The sequence below is a fragment of the Spea bombifrons genome, chromosome 3 (genome assembly GCF_027358695.1).
Source record: "Spea bombifrons isolate aSpeBom1 chromosome 3, aSpeBom1.2.pri, whole genome shotgun sequence".
NCBI lineage: Eukaryota > Metazoa > Chordata > Amphibia > Anura > Pelobatidae > Spea > Spea bombifrons.
The window spans coordinates 81,673,109-81,695,735 of record NC_071089.1 but is presented as its reverse complement, the minus strand read 5'-3'; the positions used below and the strand labels follow the sequence as shown (position 1 = coordinate 81,695,735).

The 22,627-nt window shown below is 39.2% G+C and overlaps 1 protein-coding gene across 1 annotated transcript; it reads right to left on the bottom strand.

Annotated features, from left to right (window-relative positions):
- Window positions 1-5,369: 5,369 nt before the first annotated feature.
- On the bottom strand, window positions 5,370-22,110 carry LOC128484493 (alkaline phosphatase-like). The gene is made up of 11 exons (XM_053460902.1): window positions 21,611-22,110; window positions 13,744-13,860; window positions 13,248-13,363; window positions 12,417-12,591; window positions 11,060-11,232; window positions 10,831-10,965; window positions 10,080-10,149; window positions 9,814-9,948; window positions 8,939-9,130; window positions 5,905-6,021; window positions 5,370-5,807 (listed from the first exon to the last, which is right to left on the bottom strand). The coding sequence occupies exons 1-11, from the start codon at window positions 21,717-21,719 to the stop codon at window positions 5,536-5,538; spliced, it is 1,611 nt and encodes a 536-aa protein (XP_053316877.1). The 5' UTR covers window positions 21,720-22,110; the 3' UTR covers window positions 5,370-5,535.
- Window positions 22,111-22,627: the final 517 nt, after the last annotated feature.

Genomic DNA, 22,627 nt, shown 5'->3' with positions numbered 1-22,627 from the left:
TACTGGTATCTTCCGTACGAATACCGTGGCTTACGAATAAATGTCTGTGACGGAACCCTCCATCACTGGAGCCACCGAAGAGGCCTGACTGCCAGCCTCCTCCCTATTGACTATGGGCCCTGACTTTGTAAAGACTTCTGTGTCACCCCCCCCAGCAGTATCACCTCATCACTTGCTGAGGGGATTATCTCTGGCAGACAGACAGAATCTGCAAGCAGGGAGTGACCACCATTGTTTCAGTTTATTATCAGATCCCCCCCACCCCATGGTGCATTAATGTGTTGTATGAGTCAGTCCTGTGCCCCCCCCCCAGTTCCTCCACGACAGTAATTTACCCCGGCCATCCCTGGAACTGGTTTCAGCCAGTAATAGATAGTGGAGGTTGGGACGCTATTGTACTGTTAATCCCATTACTGCCCCTGTTGTCTCTGGGAGGCAGATTAAGGGGGTGGTTTGTATCCCAATATCTTGTTTTATGTTAACGTGCATTTTGCTGGATATATCCAGCCCTGTATATCTGAAATAAATCAGTCTTCGTTTTGGTTTATAACCTACACTGAGTCTCGGCTAGTGACTGGGGAACCGGGGAATGTTTTTGGGGAACCGGGGAATATCCTACCGCTCTGTACGTTACTTGGCGCCTCATGTTCTGTGTAAAGGACAGTGGTTTGCCAGGAACCGCCTTGTTTTGAGGAGGGAGCAGGTCACAGTCTGTTACTGCCACAGGCATATCCACAGCCTGCTGGGAGACTACTCTCTTACAGACAGTCTAGAGGCTGAGGACAGACCCCTCCACTCTTCCCCTCACCCACCCCGGCCACTCTGCTACCCCATTTCCCCAGGCTGTTTCCACTAATTTGCAAACCATATGTGCCATGTCTAGAATCGTACACTACTTTTTGTATTGTTGAGATTTCCATTAACTGAAGTTGTACTGTATGTACATATTGCCCTGCGCTACGTCGCAGTACTGCTTATCATCTTTCTGGTTTTACAAATGGTTGTACCAATATGTTGTTTCTTGAAAATAAATATTAATAAATAAAATGTAAACTATTTTTTCATATTTAATAAAAACTATGATTGAGAAAAATGCATTTTTTGTGTTTATTTCCTTATATTTTCCAACCTGCTCCCAGTTATGCACATCTGCCCCCGGCTTGCCACTTTGCCCCATATATGCCTTATATCCCCTATATGCCAATCTTCCCCCTAGATAAGCCTTATATCCCCTCCTATATGCCACTGTGCCCCAGATATGCATCATGCCCCCTATATGCCACTTTGCCCCCACATATGCCTTATATCCCTATATGCCACTTTGCCCCCCCAGATATGCCTTATACCTCCATGATATGTCCCTTCTGCCCCCTGATATGCAACTCTGCCCCCAAATATGCCTTATACCTCCCTGATATGCCACTCTGCCCCCCAGATATGCCTTATACCCCCCTATATGCCACTCTGCCCCCCTCCCCCGACTTACCAATGCATCCCCAGACTTGTCCCCCACTGTGCTTCAGACTCCCTGGTGTCTAATGGGAGCAGCTGGTGAATTTCTGTGCAATGTGCGTAGATAACCTCCTCTGCTACCCGGGACTCCCACCAGCAGTCCATCATAGAAGCCCCGGCAGAAGTGTCTGTCAGCAGTGGAGGATGTCTGCGCACATCACACAGACATCCACTGGCTGCCAGAGAGGAGGATCCAGTACCCCTGCAGCGATCTTAGTCTTATAATTCGACCTCAAATAGAGGTCTGACTATAAAATGACCTTGAATATAAGATGAGAGGTATTTTTCAGAGCATTTGCTCTAAAAAAGAAAAGAAAAACCCTTGTCTTACATTCGAACAAATACGGTATCTTAGATTGTGAACAAGACTCTTCCGTGGCAGACGCAGTGTCAGCTAAAGAATCACTTAGACACACATGTGCACAGCTCCCTGACCAATCTGCGAAAATTGTGAACAATATTTTATTTATTTTGTGTTTTACAAAAAAGGCTACTACTGTCAACTTATAAAGAGTCCATTTGGGATAAGGCCACTGCAGCTAAATTTCCACACGAGGGCAATAAAATGAACTTTTAGTAGTTGTACAGTTTCTACAATCCACCCACCCTAGTCAAATTTTTGCACTAGTAGTACATTTACACAACCTGTAGTATAGGAGATGGGCCTTAGAATCTAACACCAACGCTATCACTGACAGCCTGACACTTCTAATCTCATTAATTTGTGGCTACTGCGTTAAAATGGTGTCAGCAAACTTTGAAGTCAATGCTTGCCTTTCCCCTTGTAAATGCTGATTGGGCAGAGGAAAAAACTTAAAAAAAAAAAAAAGTTTTGGAACTATCAACCACAGCAATAATAAAAGGAGACTGTACCTCCACTTAATGCCACAATTCTATTGGCTAACTTGCCCTTTCCTTTCTGAAAGAGCATCAAAACAGACTGTAATGCCACCAATACTACCGTACTTATTGATGGTGTTACTTTGTTTCGCTGGGGATCTCTCCATGTTTTCAGAAATGTGTACGAGGGCCCAAATCAGGCAAAATTTGTTGAAAATTACATTTGTAGAAATTCCAATACATAACTCTGTGTAGAGAGTGTGTAGGGTAGGCGCATTGAGAAAGGGGCTTTTGACTTCAAACGTAAATAGAAAGTTTAGTGACACCAGGAGTCCATTGTATATTAATTAATATTGACTATTTAAATGCACAATTCTATTGGGCTGTATGATTTCAGTATAGAAAGAAAGACAACCATATACATGTGGGTGCTGATACAAGTTGAATGCACAAGAGGGCACCAAAACTCTTTTTAAAAACCCATACTCACATGCTGGACCCTAACCAAGAAAGCCACTTGAAGCCTGATGGAGTCCTTGCGTTAATGTGAGTTTACATATCAACAAAATGCTAGGGAATGCTATCTACGTGTTATCTTTATTTTCACATTTTGGTGAGTGAACATTATGCTTTTACGCTTATTGAGTGCATTTTCTCTTAATGTGTTACTGCCTTACTTATGCCCAATACCAAAGCACAATCAAAGAACCAGTGTATTCCACCACCAAAAACAGTAGAACATGAAATAGGTTATCAGGGTATACAGTATATATACACACACATACACAGAAGGGACACTACATTAGGCCTGACCAAGTGCATGGTCCAGTCTCTCCATCTCCAATATGTCCACCAGGATACAATATCATACCCTGAAGCACCGTTCAGAAACAAAAGCAGCACACATAAGACACAACAGAGGCAGTGTCAGCTTGCCATAAACCTCTGTAGCTTAATAGAAAGGTCTGAAATTTCCAAAGTAACCTCATTGACCAGTAAAGTATCAAGGAGTCTTAACAAGTCAATCCTTACCTTGTAATGTAAATCCGAGCCTTGCCACCCCAAGCCAAAATACACCACTGTGTGTGTTTATATACAGTACTGTTCAAAAGTTTTAGGTAGGTGTGAAAAATACTGTAAAAATGTTAAAAGTTTATTTTGATCACATAAGTACGTGAACAGAAAATTTAAGTCAAATCAACATTTGTAATGACCACCTTTTGCCTTCAAAACAGTATCAATTCTTCTAGGTGCACTTGTACAAGGTCAGTGATTTTGTAGGCATATAGTTCAATATGTAGGTTGAAACACAATAATTAACTAAAAGAGAAACAGCTTTTTAGGCGAAATAAATCCGGGTGAAGAACAGCCAAACTGAGTTTACTGAAGCCCATACACCATGGCAAGACTGAGCAAAGCAACAAGACACAAAGTATGTATACCGACATCAGCAAGGTCTTTCCCAAATTTCAACGCAGACAGGGGTTTCCAGATGTTCTGCCCAAACTGTTTTTAAGAAGCAAAAAAAATGAGGACCATAGACGCAGCAGTCTTAACAGCTCAGCATTGGCAGAAAACAGTGGGACCCTGGTACATCCGTCTACTGTTTGGAGATGCCTGGTCAGAAGTGGTCTTCATGGAAAACTTGTGGCCAAAAAGCCATACCTCTGACATGGAAAAAAGGCCAAGTGACTCAACTATTCATGTGAACATGGATTAATGTGATCATTTCAAATTTTGAAATATTCGGATGTAGCAGAAATCAGTTTGTTCCGAATGGCAGAAGATTGTACCACTTCTGGTACACATCACTGTCAAAGAATACCCCAATATGTGTTCAGCAACATCTCTTGGGTACAATGATACCACACATGCATGGGTTTGTCTGTTTTCGGGCTAAAAGGCCACATTTGGGAAGTGCGCTTTTTTCCATTTTGGTCAGACTGTGCCTATGGCCTATTTGGGACATCTTTAAACCGGGCCACTCCAATTTACCCCATCAAAGCTTTTTCTTTACCTTGGGTATTTAAAATGCTAGTAGTTCAACTTCCCATGTCAGGATTTTTGGGAAGATACAGCGCCAATCTAAGCACTTCCTCATAATAAACTTTTTTTTACATTATTAAATGTTCCCACATTTTTTTTTATTTTTTTTTAGTGAATTTTATATTTTTCCTTTTTTTATTTTATTTTATTTATTTTTTCTTCATTATTTTTTAAATATTTTACTAATCACATTGTGGGGAGACCCGCTTGGAAACGTGTTTATTTTTTTAATAAGATCTACTTATTTTATTTATTAGTGGAGTGGTGCAATGTATTTATATTTTTAAATTGCACTTTACAATATCTGGAAGCACTTTCATTGACTTACCTCAGTATTTAAATCAAATCATCACAAAGACATTGCACATAGTGCACTTTATTTTGGTGGAACTACAGAGTATGTTATAGTGCTATACATACTCTATATTCTGCAAACAGAAGCACTTTATATTTGCCCAGAATCTAACTCATTAGGAAAATTGCAATATATGGATTAAATACTCACCTGAAAGAAATGTTTTTTATTTTAATTATTCCAATTTTTTATTGCTATTTTTACTTCTTTCGACATCTTTACAAAGTTGCACTTTATTTGGCAGGTGAAAGGAGAATCTACCTCATTAGAACCTCATAAACTGCAATATTTGCACACATCCAGTGTGCACTTTCCCTTTTAATTGCAATTTTTATGTTGCTTGCTTACTTACAAAGCTGCTGTACCACTGGTATTTTTAATTTGATTACTTTGAGATTAGTTAATGACCGGATGTACAAATATTCTCTTTGTCCAGTTTGTGCTTAAATGGGTAGGCGGACAGCCGTCTGGATTCCTTCCTGGATTCTGGATTTCCATTTGTTATGGGTATATGTTTTATTTTAGTGGATTCTATAGGTGTGACAATTCGCTGTAAACATATTTTGTGCTGATAAATGTGCAGGCGTTCTGAAAGAACTTTGAACATAACATGTAGTTTTAAAATGAAAGCATTTTATTGATGAAATATATAATCTTATATTCGGACTATTATTGAAATATCTTTCTGATTTTGTGGCAGTATCTGGGAACCTTAGATCAAAATACTAAAGTCATTGTCATACAATTAACTATTCAAGAAAATAATGATTACACATGTGCCATTACCAACAGAGCACTAGAGTTATCCATGTGGTGAGCAAAGGCAGCAAGGTGGTTAAGTTGATGGTAGAGCCTGACTTTACATCGCCCACATTACAGTCTGCATAGGGCTCCAGACAGGCTGCGTATGCCATAACATGAGCAATATAGCTCTGCTCATGGATGCCGTGGAAGAGGTGGGCAAAGGGGCCTTTAGCCATGATAGCCACATCCTCACCGCCATGTGTTTCAGATACAAGTGGGACTGCTGCCTGCTGTCTATAATTGTCCGATTCTATGGAGGAAACAAAAATACAAAGTATTCAGTAATATACTTGTGTTTCTAAGGTCTTTGGTATTTTTGAAATAACCCAATATAGTTGTATCCATACTTATATCAATGTTGGTGATATCCTCTCGTACGCCATTTGAAATCTTATACCCAGGTCCATTGCCATATAACACGCTGGTGTAGGGTTTGCCATCATTGGCACGTAATGGGGCCAGTCCTACAAAACATTCGTTGAGTACAATATATCAATTTAGCTTTTCTTTTAGCAATGCATGAATTTGAGTGGCGTCACACTGAGAAACGTTCATATATGAATTTTAAATACTGTGGAACATTTTCACATCAATGTATACACATATACACCAGGATATCATAGCAATTTAGTAAGTTTTCTACTTAGAACATAAACAGGGTTTGGGGAATTAAGCACAACACCCATACTTAACCCCTTAATGACAATTGCCGGTCCTGGCACGGCACGGAAAAGCATGTGCTTTACGACAATTGACGTGCCAGGACCGGCACGTCTTTAAACGGGTGCAGAAAGCGATCTACTATCGCTTTCTGCACCCAAAAAGCGTTGCTGAATGCCTCGACCTCGAGGCATTCAGCAACGCCGCGATCGGCACGAAGGGGCCATCTCTGGCCCCTCCACGGGGCGTCAACATCCGCCATACTTTGTATGGCGGCGGACGCCCGTTTTAAAAGCGTTTAGGAGGCGATCGACGATCGCCTCCTAAACTTAAATGGTGTCGCTGGAATGCCTCGATCAGGAGGCATCCAGCGACACCAAACACTAACCTTTTGATGGGCTGTGACCGCTCCGGAGAGCGGTCACAGCCGCAGCTACCGGCAATCTTCGCCATCAAGGAAGATGGCCGCCGTCCTGTAACAGGAACCAACAAATTTTAAAATTTAGCTAGATGGTCCAGACCATCTAGAGAACTTTGGCTCCACTTGCAGGTTGAATACAGGTACTGCATTCACCATGCAAGTCAATGGAGCCCAGCTTTCTAATCACAGTGTGATTAGTAAAAATAAATTAAAAAATAAAATTAATAATAATTAGAAAAAAATAGTAAAAAAACAGTAAAATGTAAAAATCATTTCCCACTGATGTCACTATCAGGGGAACCTCCAAGTTGAAAAAAATGTTAAAATTTTTTTTAAAAAAAATAATAAAAAAAAAATATATATATATAAAAAATATATTTTTGTGAGCAAGTCCTAAAGTTAGCATATTAGCTTAAAACAATTCTCGCATGGAAAGAGTTAAAATACTGGCATATTAAATGCCCGTGGGGTGTCTACTTTTAAAAAATGTATGATTTGATGGGGTAAATTGAATGGGCCAGGTTCAACAACGTCCCAATTAACACGGGGGGAAGGATGGCCACACATCTAATTTCCAATTAGAAAAATGCACACGTACCAAATGTGGCCTTTTAGTTCCCCCAAAAAATGACAAACCCATGCATGTGGGGTATCACTGCACTCAGGAGATGTTGCTGAACACATTATGGGGTGTCGTGTGACAGCGGCATATACCAGGAGCTGTAAATTCATACATAAAGTAGGTGTGTGGGGGAAAAATACACACACAAAAATATTACTGCAAACTTTGAAAAAATGCTGGTGGTAAAATGTGTGCATGCAAAGAGTTAAAATACCAGCATTTAAAATACCCTGTGGTGTCTAGTTTTGAAAAATATATGGTTTTGTTGGGCACACTGAAATGGCCTGGCTCAAAGATGTACCAAATAGGGCATGGGCAGTGGATCCAAATGCCAAAGTTCAACATTGAAAAAAGCGCATGCCCCAAATGTGGCCCTTTTGCCCCAAAACAGCCAGGCAAAATCATTCATGTGAGGTATCTCTGTACTCAGGAGATGTTGCTGAACACATATTGGGGTGTTTTGTGATAGTGACATATACGAGAACATTTTAATTCATACCTGAATTAAAATGTGTGTGGAAAACCAAATGCAAAAAAATGACTACCACAAAGTTTGACAAAGACTGGTGGTAGATATGGTGCATGGAAAGAGTTAAAATACTAGCATTTGAAATACCCTGGGGTGTCTAGTTTTCAAAAATATATGGGTTTATTGGGCACACTGAAATGGCCCGGCTCAAAGATGTACCAAATAGGGCATGGGCAGTGGATCCCCAAATGCCAAAGTTCAACATTGAAAAATGCGCATGCCCCAAATGTGGCCCTTTTGCCCCCAAACAGCCAGGCAAAATCATTCATGTGGGGTATCGCTGCGCTCAGATGTTGCTGAACACATATTGGGGTGTTTTGTGATAGTGACATAAACGAGAACATTTTAATTCATACCTGAAGTAAAATGTGTATGACAAAACAAATGCAAAAAAATGACTACCATAAAGTTTGACAAAGACTGGTGGTAGATATGGTGCATGGAAAGAGTTAAAATACTAGCATTTGGAATACCCTGGGCTGTCTAGTTTTCAAAAATATATGACTTGATGGGGTAAATTGCATTGGCCGGGTTCAAAGATACCCGAAATGGCACAAGGGGGGAAGAATTACCAGATTTGGAAAAAATGGCTTTGAAATAGCAAAACGCTACCTGTACTTATTGCCCCATAATGGGTAGAAAAAAGCAAAAAAACATAAAAACATTGGGTATTTCTAAACTCAGGACAAATAGTAGAATCTATTTAGCAGGTTTTTTCATTACCTTTTATAGATGAGTAAAAGATTTTTCAACTAAAAGTTAGAAACAGTCATTTTTTTCTAAATTTTTCACCATATTTTATAATTTTTTTAATAGTAAATAATATGATACAATCAAAACAATGTCATCTAAAGAAAGCCCTTCTTGTCCCGAAAAAAACAATATCTAATGTGTGTGGGTTCAGTAAACGGGAAAGAAGAAAATTACAGCTAAACACAAGCAGCGCAGAAATGTTAAAAAGGCCATTGTCACAAAGGGTACAAAAAGTAAAATCAGCCTTTGTCTCGAAGGGGTTAAGTATAATATGTTGCTAGTATATAAATATAGTTTAACATGGATTTTTTTAAGTGAATATTGCTCAATGCGCAACACTGAAATTAATCTGTTCAGAAAGTTTCAATCCATTTTTTCTTATGGACATTCTCTCACCAAGGATGCTGTTGCCACGGTCTGTATAGCCGCCAAAAGAGAAGACATGCGAGTGGTCGGCAGTCACCACAGTCAGCGTCTCAGATTCTTCTGTGAGTTCCCCAGCTCTTTTGATAGCTTTATCAAACTCCACCGCCTCAGTCAATGACTGCTTGGCATTCCCATCATGGTGACCATGGTCAATTCTACCACGTGAATTAAGTACAAGGTCACACAAAAAGGATGACCAAAAGAATACATGAAACAAATAAAATCATGCCTAGGAGGAGTTAATGAATTACCTCAATTCTTATGCAACCTCTGATGGCAAATGTGAAATAATCTAAAAATAAACTATGGTTTATCCAGCACCTAAGAAATATTCTTCAAACGCATGGCAGCTCAGAAAAATCAAGACATATTGAAGATTTAACTGTACATCATATATAATATTGAAAATAGAATTAACTGAAATTATATATATATATATATATATATAAAAACATAGGGTGATAGCGGTAGAATAAACAGAAGCAAGATCTATCTGTATATATCAAAATGGTGGTAGTTACTTGCAACTTCCTAAGTATACCTTTCAATTGACATGTATTTATTTCTTATTCAGTTCATTTGTATAACTTAATTTATAAAGACATTTTATGACGTTTATATACACTCTAAAAACCAAACGTTCTAGGGAAATACCAAGAAAAGACAGACGTGAATTTGGATATCAGAGTAAGACCATCCCTCCTAAACATGGATACTTGGGTAAAGTGCCTTTGTGTATCAGGTGTTTATTTCTTAATTTGTGTAGATATTATAAAGAAGGCTTAAAATTTTAAGCTTCAAATATACAGTTATATGAGCAATTACATTAAACCATTGATACTTATCTTCTACAAAGAGGAAGAAGCCGTTTGGATTCCTGCTCAGAATCCTGATGGCCTTCTCAGTCATCTCAGCGAGTGATGGATCTGTAGCAGGGTTACGACTCAGCTCATACTTCATGTCCTTTGGCTCAAACAGCCCTAGAAAACACATGATCTAAGTTAAACGTGGAGTGGCCCTCCTGTAGTGTAACTAGTTAGCATCTATTAGAAGTCTGTATGATACTACGGTATTTTCTGACAATAGAATTAGAGGGTCTATAAGACAATACCCATTAGGTAATCTGTTGTATTTTCATCCACCGACTCAAAATCTTGTTTATTCCACACGTATCTGGCATTCTGTCAGGAGAGAATGTTAAAATATAAAAGTCTTAATGTTGATTGCATTTTTAGTTGAAGGATAATTTAAGAACCCTTAATTTAACTGTAAGTCTAAGCATAAGCCATATTCCACATGCACATTTTTGTAAAGGAGCATGAGTAGAGATTTCCCAATTTAGCATTTCACTCAGAGAAGAGTTAGAACAATCAATTGGCATTATTTAAAGAAAACAAACATCTGTTTTACTTTAAATTCTGTCAGACTTATATAGTGCTAAAAGATTTTGTATCATTTTTAGGATAAGGAGAGTGAAAATTTACAATAAAATTAATATTGACAATAGACAAAATTGTCTAACATTTACACAGAAGGTCCCTTCCTTACATCTATTAAGGAGGTGGAAGAGAAATGAGACTTATAGGTGTCTAGACTACAATGAGGGGAGTCTGGGTTTGCTCTAATAGAGAGATGCTGGCCTACTGTGAAAGGTGTAAATGTCTTTTATGTGTGTGATTACTAACAATTTGAACCAAGAACCCTACTGTCTAACAATGACAATGGCAAGTTTTTCAGTCATAACCAAAGAACCAAATATGGTTCTCCTGTGTAGCCTGCTTTGGGGAATTTGTGGTGGGAAGAACTGGATAGTGCACATTGAACTTTTATACATAAAACAAAAACCCCACAGCTCCAGTGACCTCTCTCTTGCTTAGCCACATGTCTACCAGCTTCAGACCATCTTTTCGGACAGCTTGGCTCGATAAGCTAGTTGGGTATTCGGGGTCTGGTGTCCCCTTTGGGTTCATGTAGATTCTCCCTCCTCCTAGAATGACCTGCCCATAAAGAGAAGCTGTTAAACCGAACAGTAATGATCACAATCACACATTAATAGAAATGTTAAAATATCTGTTCTCCTGAATCACTTACATTTATATCTGTGTTGTGCACCAGCTGGTATGCAATGTCTCTACAGCCATTGTTGATCATGGTTGAAGTCATCTCATTGTCAGAATACCATTCACGGTTTGCACTGTGGGCGTAGGATGCTGCTGGAGAAGCATGTTGTACACGAGTGGTGGTAACAATACCCACAGATTTACCTGCAAGACACATTCTTTTGTTAGAAACCGAATCTGACATAGCTACAGACGCATCACATGCAGGAAAACAAAGTACCACTACAAATGAGTGTTTATTCAGCATCCAGGAATGTAACAATAACACATTAGATATGATGAGCAACTTGGTTTATTACCACAACTTGGTAGCGATGTCTTCCAGAACCTACATGTAAAGCACCCAGGGGACTTAGTATTGTTAATAGATATTTTGGTTGTCATATCAGCCACATCCATCTGAGAGTTTTATTCAAATCTGTTACCATGTATGTGTCTTCTAACTGCTACTCCAACATAAACCGTTCATATTTTTTCATATAAGCCCATATATATTCTCTTTTATGGGATTTTTTCCCTTTTTTCCTATATGTGACAAATTTACATTGTTAGTATGGCACCTAGCATTGAATGCTAACTAAATCTTTGTTACTTCAAGCAAAATATAATATTCATATTTATGCAATATTTTATGACAAATATTACATACATATCCTTATAACTATAGGGCATAAAAGGCATTTGGCTGACATTCAATTTGAGTGAATATTTCTATTTGTTATCATATTTAATAAGGTGGCTGTAGATGCTTTTATCCAAATGTCAAGCATTGTCTTGCTATTGGTCATGTAATTGGAGTGAACGGCATTTATTTAATCAAGAGACAAAAAGGTACCCAAGATCAGTATGACACTGAATTTTTAATGTGTCCTGTTCTTTTATGTCTTGGGTCAAAGCTAATAAGTAAAGGCTTCTAGAGTTCAGTTCAGCGTTCTTTCCGAGCATTAATGATCATGATTTCAAACCTTCGCTTTTAATAGTTTCAAAGGAGCACGCCACAATTGCTGAAACTAAAAAAGTATTACCGATGCCCATGTCTTAAATAAATAAATTTGCTTCTATCAGCTCAATAAATGTTATAAATGCAATTTTTAAGTTAAGCAAATTAATAATTAATAGATAGCCTCTAACTTCACTGGGGAAGTAATGATTTTTTTCCACACATGGGAAGCCATCCTTATCACAGTCGGGATTAGGGATATCAACAAATAGAAAAATGAAGTACAAATATAATACAATGATGAACGGATTTCATAGTTGAATGTTAAAGGAGAACTTTAAGTAGTCCTCAAACTACCTAAGATGTGGATATTCACACAACCTCTCACCTGCTTGCTTGGCTCTGTGTAGTATGGATTTCACCTCATTCCCGTGGCTGGAGTTGCAGACCCCGTATTGTGCAGCAGCGGTTAAACCCAGAATTCCGCTGTTGGTCTTCACTCCACACAGATACGCTGTCCCTGTACCTGCGCTGTCTGGAACCTGAGCATCTACATTGTATACCTACAAAAATAACACCAGAAGAGGGTTTCTTAAAACTGCGAGGAATAAAGCTCCATACACTGTTGGACACTATGACTGTCAGCGTAGATCTTGTGGACGCAAATGTAGATAATGGTCAATGGTATAATGGAAAATTGTGAGCAAATCATTAAAGGGCAATGGAGTGTTATAGTCTGCCTTACCAACACATTCTTTGTACATACTTTAAATATTCTCCCATACGCATTTGCCTCTTTCCCTACCTCCTATTTTCTGTGCAAGAGATGTGTTCCACCGAAAAAAAATCATGCACATTATGTTCTTGCTCAGCGACCTCTGTGTTGAAAGTAATCTCTTCAATTTCAACGGTAATGTTTTCCTGCCACTGATTGGCTGCTTCTCTGTCGTACAAGAGAGGAGGAGGGCAGCTGCAGGGCTGAAGCTGATTTTTCATTTTTGAGGCGTGCATGTTTAAGTACTCACAAGTTGCAAATAGGACCACTGAGCTCTCATTTGTATTACATTGATTTAGTTTGTATCTATTCAATTTAGTGTACTATGTTTATGATGTCCATAGTGACTACTGTCTAGGGCATATGTATACTCAACACATACACCAGAATGGGCCTGTGTATTCAACTTGCAATATATTATATACATGTGAGACAGTCTCCTACCTTTGAAAGTGCCACATGAGGAAACCTTTCCATTGTCATAATATTTTCTTCTCCAGATTCTCCTCTGAGTTGCCCCTGGTATATGCGGGCTGCCGTTATGGTGGGGACGCCCATTCCTGATAAATAAGAGGTGCTTCTGAAAACTCTGAGCAAAACAGTAAAAGTCCATGCACAATCCCCTATACATATGTGCATGTAAAAATAAGAAGTCACTTTATGACATCCAGTACATACAATGCACTTTGCCTCATTCTTCCTACAATATCTAAAGTACCCCCCCCCCCGAAATGTGCACTGACTGATGGAGCTGAGGCTCTAGGCTCATTTATGTTTTGTAGGACCATTGGCCCAACAGTAACCATATTTTATTTCCTTGCATACTTAATTGTTGTAGGTTGTTGTAAGACTGAGGATAAGGGTATTATTTTGGAGGAAAAGCCACCTCCAAAGAACTAAAGACCACTAATTCTTAATTAATTAATTAATTGTTACTCACCATCTCCAAGAAACAGAATGAGATTCTTGGCCCGGTTGGTGATAGGTGTCAGATTTAGAGCTGTAATCAAAGTTTCCTTGGCCTGGTTGTTCCAATACTGGGTCGTTTTCTCAGTTTCTAAAACAGAACATTTATTATTCTTAAAAGGGTTTAGAAACATTAATTTAGTGTAAGTACAGGTGTGAGTCCATTCCATTGCCCCAGAAAGAGATGTGTATACCTGGGAACTCTCTGGGTTTGACCCAGAGATTGCCGGGTGAGCGCTGCTCCTCCGGATCAAGACCCAAATCCTCCAGGTCGCGGGAGCGGGGTCTTGACAAGCCCTGCTACCCAGCCATTATTCCTTTAAATGGGGGTGTTTACCGCTGCCGACAGCGGGAGTGCCGCCGACGTCAGCGGGACCACCGCCGCAGGTCAGTGTGCAGTCCTGGCCGCGTCCTCAATCTTTTTGATTAAAAAATGGTAATCTGATTTGTCACTGGGTCAACAAACTTGAACAAATTCTGTCTTCATAATCAAAAAAATCCAGCTCAATTTTACATTGTTATTGTTCTTTCTGTAAAGACCCTTTTTTGTGTTTAAGTGAAAATTCCTTTTATACATGGCAATAGCTAACTGCCCCTTGCAGTAGCTGACATTGAACATGTTTTTTTTATTTAATGATGTCCCTAATACAACCCCATTAAAAGTATAATTTGCACATTTATTTTCCCAAAATGCGTAACTTTGCATTTATCAGTGTTTATTGAGGTTAAGGTTTTGTGCGCAGGAACACATTCAAGCTGGAACAAGAAAGGGCCTTTCCCAAACCGGTGCCACAAAGTGGGAAGCATAGAATTGTCTAAAATCTCTTTGTATGCTGCAGCATTAACAACCGTTTGCTGGAACTAAGAGGCCAAGCACAAACCCTGAAAATCAGCCTCAGACTATTATCCCTCCTCCATCAAACTTCAGAGTAGGCACTATGCGTTCCGGTAGGTAGCATTGTTCTGGCATCCACAAGACTTCCAGATTCTCCGGGCGATACACGGAGAGTTGTAAACCAAGATCCACTAGGGGGCGCTCGTGTATACCATTCAATATAAATGGGAAATAGAGACAAAAAAAAGAAAAAAAAACTAATAGTGTAGATGTAAAGATAAGTGTGATTCACAGGATATATCCCGAATTTCTCACTCACAGTGTGTCTGTGTTGATCAAGGTACAGTCAAGGCAAGCTTCGGGATCCACGTGTGAAATGTATACAAGAAAGCACAAAAACAAAGGGGATCCAATAGTGTGGTACTGTTTCAAAGGCAGGGAACGCAAATGTGGGAGTACACTTACAATTATGTAGATCAATCAATGCCCACAGTGCCTTTGTTTTTGTGCTTTCTTGCGTACATTTCACACGTGGATCCCGAGGCTTGCCTTGACTGTACCTTGATCAACACAGACACACTGTGAATGAGGAATTCGGGATATATCCTGTGAATCACACTTATCTTTACATCTACAATATTAGTTTTTTTTCTTTTTTTTGTCTCTATTTCCCATTTATATTGAATGGTATACACAAGCGCCCCCTAGTGGATCTTGGCTTACATACTTTGACACCCGGAGAGTGTTATCTAAGGGTTGCAGCTGTGTATCCAATACACGGAAAGAAAGGAAAGTTCCATTTTATTATTATTTTTCTTTTCTCCTTGTACTGGTCTTCACTTCTCATTCACTTTTAGATACACGGAGAGTTCCCAGGTATGGTAGTGATGCTACAGAGGACAAGTGAGTTGTAGGCACTACACGCTGTGAATGTGTGTGGTTTAGCTCTTCATGGCTGAACTGTTACGCCTACTGTAGATGCTTTCACTTCACAATAATATCACTTACAGTGGACCAAGAAAGAAATTTCACAAACTAACTTGTGTCAAAGGTGGCATTCTACGACAATGCCATGTTTAAAGTCACTGAGCTTTTCAGTACGATGCATTCTACACAACCTCACTGTAGTAGCAGCGAGCTACATTGGAGATGAAAGGCTCTTGCAAAAGGGTAACGAGCAAGGCAAGTAGCTGTGCAAGCTGCACAGTACATGGGAGAGGGGAAAGAAAGGAGAGATGGGATTGAAGTAGAGGGTGAGAGTATGTCTATGTATGTATAGGTTTTAGGTGGTGTGTGTGAGTCTAGGGTTAGTGGGAGAGTGTGTGTTTGTGTGTGTTTGTGTAAGTACGGTAGTAGAGAGATTGAATGGGTGCTGGAGAAATATTTTTTGTTAGCGTGTGTTAGTTATTGGGGGGCACCAAAGAAATACTGGACCCAGCTGCAAGTAACCATAGGCTTACCCCTGTCAAATGCTTTTGTGAAATTAAAGCAAATCACATACACTGAAAAACACTAAGCTATATCTTTGCTTGCCTCTTCAAAAAATCAGGGTGAGGCTTGCCTACTGGGATACCAGGAGAGTTCACGGTAGGACACCTCTCCCCTAGGTTAGGGAGCATGACGACGAGAGGGGGATAATTGTGGTGCAATATGGGGTGAAAATGGTAGCGGATAACGATTGTGGTTGGTTGTTGGAATTAATTAGGATATTGGGGGTATGATGATGTCAGGGGAAGCTCTACATTAACCCCTTAACGGACGATGACAGTTCAGGGCCGTCACGCAAAAACGCTCTGTTAACGACCTTTGATGGTCCTGAACCGTCATTAAATTAAAAAAAGCATAGAAGGTGATCAACAATCACTTTCCTCAAATAAACGGCATTGCTATAATGCCTCAATGTCAAGGCATTGAGTAATGCCGAGATTGGCATTAGGGGCCCCTCCCCGCCAGACGCCCGTTTTAAAAAAGTTTAGGAGGTGATCAACGAGCATTCAGCGACACCAAACACCCACCCCAGGACGTGTTGTGACCGCACCGGAGAGAAAAAGTTTGCTTGAGACCCCCTTGGGAACTCTGGCTCCACTTGCAGGTTTAATACAAAATACAAAAATAATTATGCAGTGATGTTACCACATGAACCACCCAGTACCAGCAAAATGTAAAAAACAAAAAGGTCTAAAAAAGAATAAAATAACTAAAATAAAAAATTAAGTTTATTATTTTGAGCAAGTGCTAAAATTAGCGATGTATCTTCTCAAAAATCTCGACATGGAAAGAGTTAAATGGAGATGAGCCAGAAAATTAAAGTAAAAGTGTGCAACTACAACTTAACATACTGTTGCAGTTTGTTTTTGGTTCTGCTACACTATTGTTCTTTGTATTTTTTTCTTCTTTTTCATATTTATTCATCACCAGCGCCCCTTAGTGATTTTTATTTGTAAATAATTTCCCTGCCACAGATGTCAGACTCAAAGGTCTGTAATTATCCGGCTGAGATCCCTTTTTCAATATTGGTACCCCTTTTTATGGCAGTCTTCTGTCACCGTACCATACAAGACAGAATCCTTGGAGATCAAAACAAATGATCTGGCTATTTCTTGGCAAGTACCCAGGATATATATCATCTGGACCTTGGAAGTTTTTGGTAGCTTTATTTTGCAAACACACAGGCATTGGTCCTTCATTTTTGCACACAGAAGAAAAACATTGATTTAAAAGTTCTAACTACTCTCGATCGTCAGACTTACCCAATTTCATACTTCAATGCACCAAGTTCCTTTCCCTAAATTGTTCTCATTAATGCACTAAACAATACTGTCATTGTTTAAGTATTCCCATCTACTTGAGCCATTCTAGTTGCTTTTTTGCAATTTGTTAGCATCTTTGTATTTTATAAATTATAATACTGATTTATAAAGACACGGAGGCTCATATTATGCATTTCTTCTTTAATTTCCTCAGCAGCAAGAGAGACAACATTTTTTAAAAAAAACACACAATCACAAAACACTCCTCAGTAAACACTCCTCCCAATATCAGTAACGCTGACTAACAATACACTCCTCTTTCTTGCTGCTTCCCTCAGTTAAGTACCACATCATTTTTGTATCTTACTGTGCCATTGTATTTACTTAGTATTTACTTGGTCTATTGATTTAGGATTATTCTATTTATATGACCTTTACTGTCAGACTATATTATTTCTTTTCATTTTCCTTGTGACTCACCTTTTTTGCTCTGTCCTTGCCTGTTTTACACCTGGGGTCGGTTTTGTCCCCTTCTAGGCATCTTTTGTTATGTTTATTGCTCCTTTGTGATATTTAAGCCCCCTGTTCACTTGCTGCCCGCATCCGCAGTAGCATTGGGCGGCCATTTTGGTGGAGACCAACTATCGTGGCTGCCATTTTGTTGGAGCACGTTTTTGATTACTGCTTATTTAGAGTGGAGATCCACTGTTTAAACATGCAAAAAGGTGTTCACAGTGCAGACGCGGCCCCCTTTTGCTGTCCCTGTGCTTAGCAACCTTTTTTAGTGTGTTCTCCACTGTTTAGACTATTTGTAAGTAATTGCCCCCCCCTTAATTTCCACTTACAGGTTTTTCATTACAGCCCCCATCTACTATATGTGCCAATTTGCCTCATAGGGATTCTCTTCACTCTGCTGCTTCTGCTCCCTCAGGATCTGCCCATGATCACAGACAGCCACCATCACTAGGCACTATAGATCAGCCAGCTGACTTAATGAACTCTTAAAGGGCATTAGATTATCTAGACCTCTGCGTTCTAAATATTGCTCGGTGTGGGATGTTAATTTGCTTCTCTGTTTATTTAACACTTGGCCTGCCAATGAAGATCTTTCATTGCATCAGTTATCAGCAAAACCGGTGGCTTTGCGTTGTCTTGTTTCCTGCAAGAGAGCGTCAGACATGCGAGCATTGGATATTTCTTCTTGTTCTTTTATACCGGATGGTGTATTATTCGATATCTCCAGGCGGACGAAAACGCCTGTTCTACCCGACCTTTGCACAGCATTCAAATCTGTGTCCTGTAGCCTGCTTACAAGCATATGAACTGCGGACAGCGGGTTTATGGGACATATCTCGCCCCGAACTTTTCCTTGCATTCCGCAAACCACATTTACCGGTTGCTACCGCCTCTTTGGCCAGGTGGGTTAAATGGGTTCTATGGGAAGCGGGGGTAGATATTTCCATTGTCTTCCCTCATTCCATTAGAGGGGCTGTGGCATCAAAGGCTGCTATCTCAGATTGTAGATTAGAAGACCTCTTTAGAGCAGCTGACTGGTCCAGAGAGTCTACATTTAGAGAATTTTATTTCAGACCAGATATTCATTTTTCTGCTGCCGTTATGGCTCAACTTTGAATTTGCATAATACTCGCCTCCGCGTCTATATAAATTACTAGATTTTGCTAATAACGTGACGTAAAGCCATGATTTATAAAGACACGGAGGCGAGTACCCTTGTATGTTTGATACTTTTTACCTGCCTGGAATATAAACGAATATCGTATATCTGACTTGATTACCATACTGATTGTATCGGTTATCAGCTTGTTGGAAACTATTTATCTATACCTGTATTGCCATATTTATTTTGTTTCACCTCAGTGTGAAGACATGTTTCCTCATCTTCATTTGCAATGTAATTACATCATCGCGTGGATATCTGTACACAAGTTTCATTTTTCCCGCTGTTGTTGAGGAATTCCATTCTGTATTTTTACCTTGTTGATATTTGGACTTACATTTGTTGGGACTTTTATACATTGTTCTTACCAAGAAAGAGGAGGAGTGTATCGCTACAGTCAGTGTTATTGATATTGGGAGGAGTGTTTACTGAGGAGCGTTTTGCGATTGGTTCAAATAAATAAAAATAAAAAAAGTTGTCTCTTGCTGCTGAGGGAATTAAAGAAAGAGTTATGCTTAATATGAGTCTCAGTGACTTTATAAATCATGACTTTACACCATGTTATTAGCAAAATCTAGTAATTCTTTTAATTGATTTATGTCACTCTTTTTCTTGACTGACTGTTCTACCAAGCTACAATTTGTCTCACTTTGCTATTTGGATTTGTTACTTAAGGGTACATGCTTATAAAATGTATTTTATGAACGTTGGTTTGAAGATATCCCACTTATCTTCTGTGTTTCTGCCTGCAATCTATCCCAGTTTGCTTCAGGGATGCCCTTAACCTGTTGAAGTCAGCCTTCCTATAATCCAGTGTTTTGGTGGAACCTCTACTAGTGCTATTGGGAATTTATTTCTGGTGTCACCGTGGTATGATCACTGTTCCTCAAAAGCTCCCTTACTTAACTACATATGTAGAGCTTTTGTTAAATATTTATCACCAGATCCAGACAGCTGTCCTTTCTGGTTGGTGCCTCGACTAATTGCAATATGAGGCTGTCATTTAATAGGCTCAAACAATTACTGGTTCCAGTATTTCAGTCATTGGGTAATTGGTCTCCCATGATAATGACCAATGTACAGCTTTTCATTTTGTGAAAAAGTGAACGCTATTGTTATATGGTGGATTGTTGCATATACCTAGAAATTAATGCACCTCTTTGCTTCTATGCCATAAGGCTTCCACATTATCAAACTACATTTCTATGACAATTAGGTCACATTGTTCATCGCTTGCCCGTAACTCTAGTGCTCCCATGTCTGACAGGTTCTCTTGCCAATTTGCTTTGTACTTAAGCATTTAACACGTGGCTTAGTCTTTCCCCCTCTCTATGCTGATCCTACTGTTCACAAAATCTATCCTCATCCTGACTCCCCACATACAAGTGAATAGTCGGTAAGCTTGTAAGGTCAGAGTCCTCTTTCATCTCTGCCGTTGTGTCTTAACATGCATAAATATTAGTGTACGTTTTGTATAGTGGCAGTTTCAATTTTGTTGTTGCACTTTATTAATAATGTTGCTCTAAAAATATATGCAAGGCAGTGTAATCTAATGTATTATGTTAGCACCCAAATACTTTGTCTCAAAAATAACCTTTCCACCAATCACTAGAGCACCAGACTGGCACAGCCTCATAGGAGTATGTGTTGTCTCTGCAATGGGATGTATGCATTATAGCATAAGGCTGCAGGAGAGTTCAGCATATAAGCTCCTATGAACATTTGAAATTATACAAGGCTAGAGCTACTTTTTATCCAGCACAAGCTCAGTGTGTTAGGCACTTCATGATACACCATATCAGTTAAAATGTTCACTTCTTTCAAACACCAAAGTAAGCACCGTCCAGTATTATCAGTGCAACTGAGAGGATTTATTGCAGATCTACAATGATGGGGTCCTGATTACCGAAATATATTGGTGTTACTGGTGTTACTTAAAATACATTACAAAAGATCAGTAAGGAGAGTTATCTACTGCCTTGTTTATTAACCCAAATCCCACACGGTCTTTTCAGACCTGTGTGAAGATAAGTTGGCAAACTATAGACGCGTTATGATGAAAATAAGAAATTGTCTCACCTACTCTTACCTGTTAATTAGGATCATTTCCAAACATTGTTTAATTGTATGAGATTTGCCTGTACTATGTATACTATATGTACTGCTTTAGCCTTTTCTAAAGACTGAATCAACATGTCAAATCAGATGTAGTAGGCACAATCTCTTCAGCAAATGCCAAGGTGCCCACGGGTTCCTCAACAAAATCAGTACATGGCAACAAATTATATATATCTTCATCTGCAACAAGGTGATCAGTAAGATAAAAATCACTGAAGTATGCTACTTTAGCAAACATTTTAAAGGCAGAGACAGAATGTATAATAAATAGGCAAAGAGTTAATAGTGTATGTTGAAAGTATCTGTTGCAGTGATGGTTTAGCATATTTTTTACAATAATGTAAAACAAAAGTTACATTTCATAATGGTATTCCACTTCTGGGAAGGGCATTCTCTTTTTTTTTACTCTGGGGAACAATCTGCATTGAAAACAAAAGCAAACCAGGCTTCATTAACTTACCCAATGGATCAACAGTTGCCCCTGAGGTCACAGCCTGAGCCACACAGTTTGGGACTATGACAAAGGCTGACGTTACCACAAAACAGGCAACTGAATACGTCCACTGCATCTCTGCCAGCTGCTATTCCACTTGCTGATTACTTGTGTTCGGTCTCTTAGACATAAGACACACACACATATATATATATATGCTTGGCTATCATATGTACAAAATTACCTTTGGACCATAAGGCACCTTTCTCTGTACAGTGGTGATCCTCTGCCATTATCTTACACTCAAGGGTTCAAACTTCAAACATACTCCTGTATTCTAACAACTACCCCTCTCTTTTGAAGCGACTGTCCATCCATACTACCCAGTTCCTCATTTCTGGATATGCAAAACATTTGGTGTGCTTGAGTTTAGTACGGTGCTCTGTAGAATTAAAGTTATCCATTTTGGACAATTCTAAAATTGTTTTTGCAAATAAAATGCATGTATTTACCAAACTATAGGTTTGTATGTGAGTAGACTTTACTTATACTTCATAATGCATAGTGGATGCAGGTTAAAAAGCCTCCTCGTCTTGGGAAGCTTGACTCTTCTGCACCTCCATACAGACGCACGTGACAAATTCCCGGGTTATACCAATCTCAGCCCTTGTGCGGCACAGTGAAGGTTTTTTCACTAAAGAGAGTTGGGCAGATAATCACAGTGCCATCTTACCAAGTTCCCTTTACATACCTAGTGGGCTTCAGCTCTATCAATTGCTTGGTTGGTCTAGTAGAAAACATCTACATTTAAGATTTGTTGATACATTGCTAATTGGATTACGCGGTGTCAATTCAACTGTTGATGTCGACAAATCAGCCAGGGGTGGCCTATAATAATGCATCATAAATTCATGGAGCTGAATTAGAAACACTGCCATTTCCCAAAGAATATAAAACGCATTTTGCTTTTCAACACCTCTATTAGAGTGTTTTCTTTAATTCCCATGTTAATAGAGCATTACGGAAATACCATTATAATGGCAG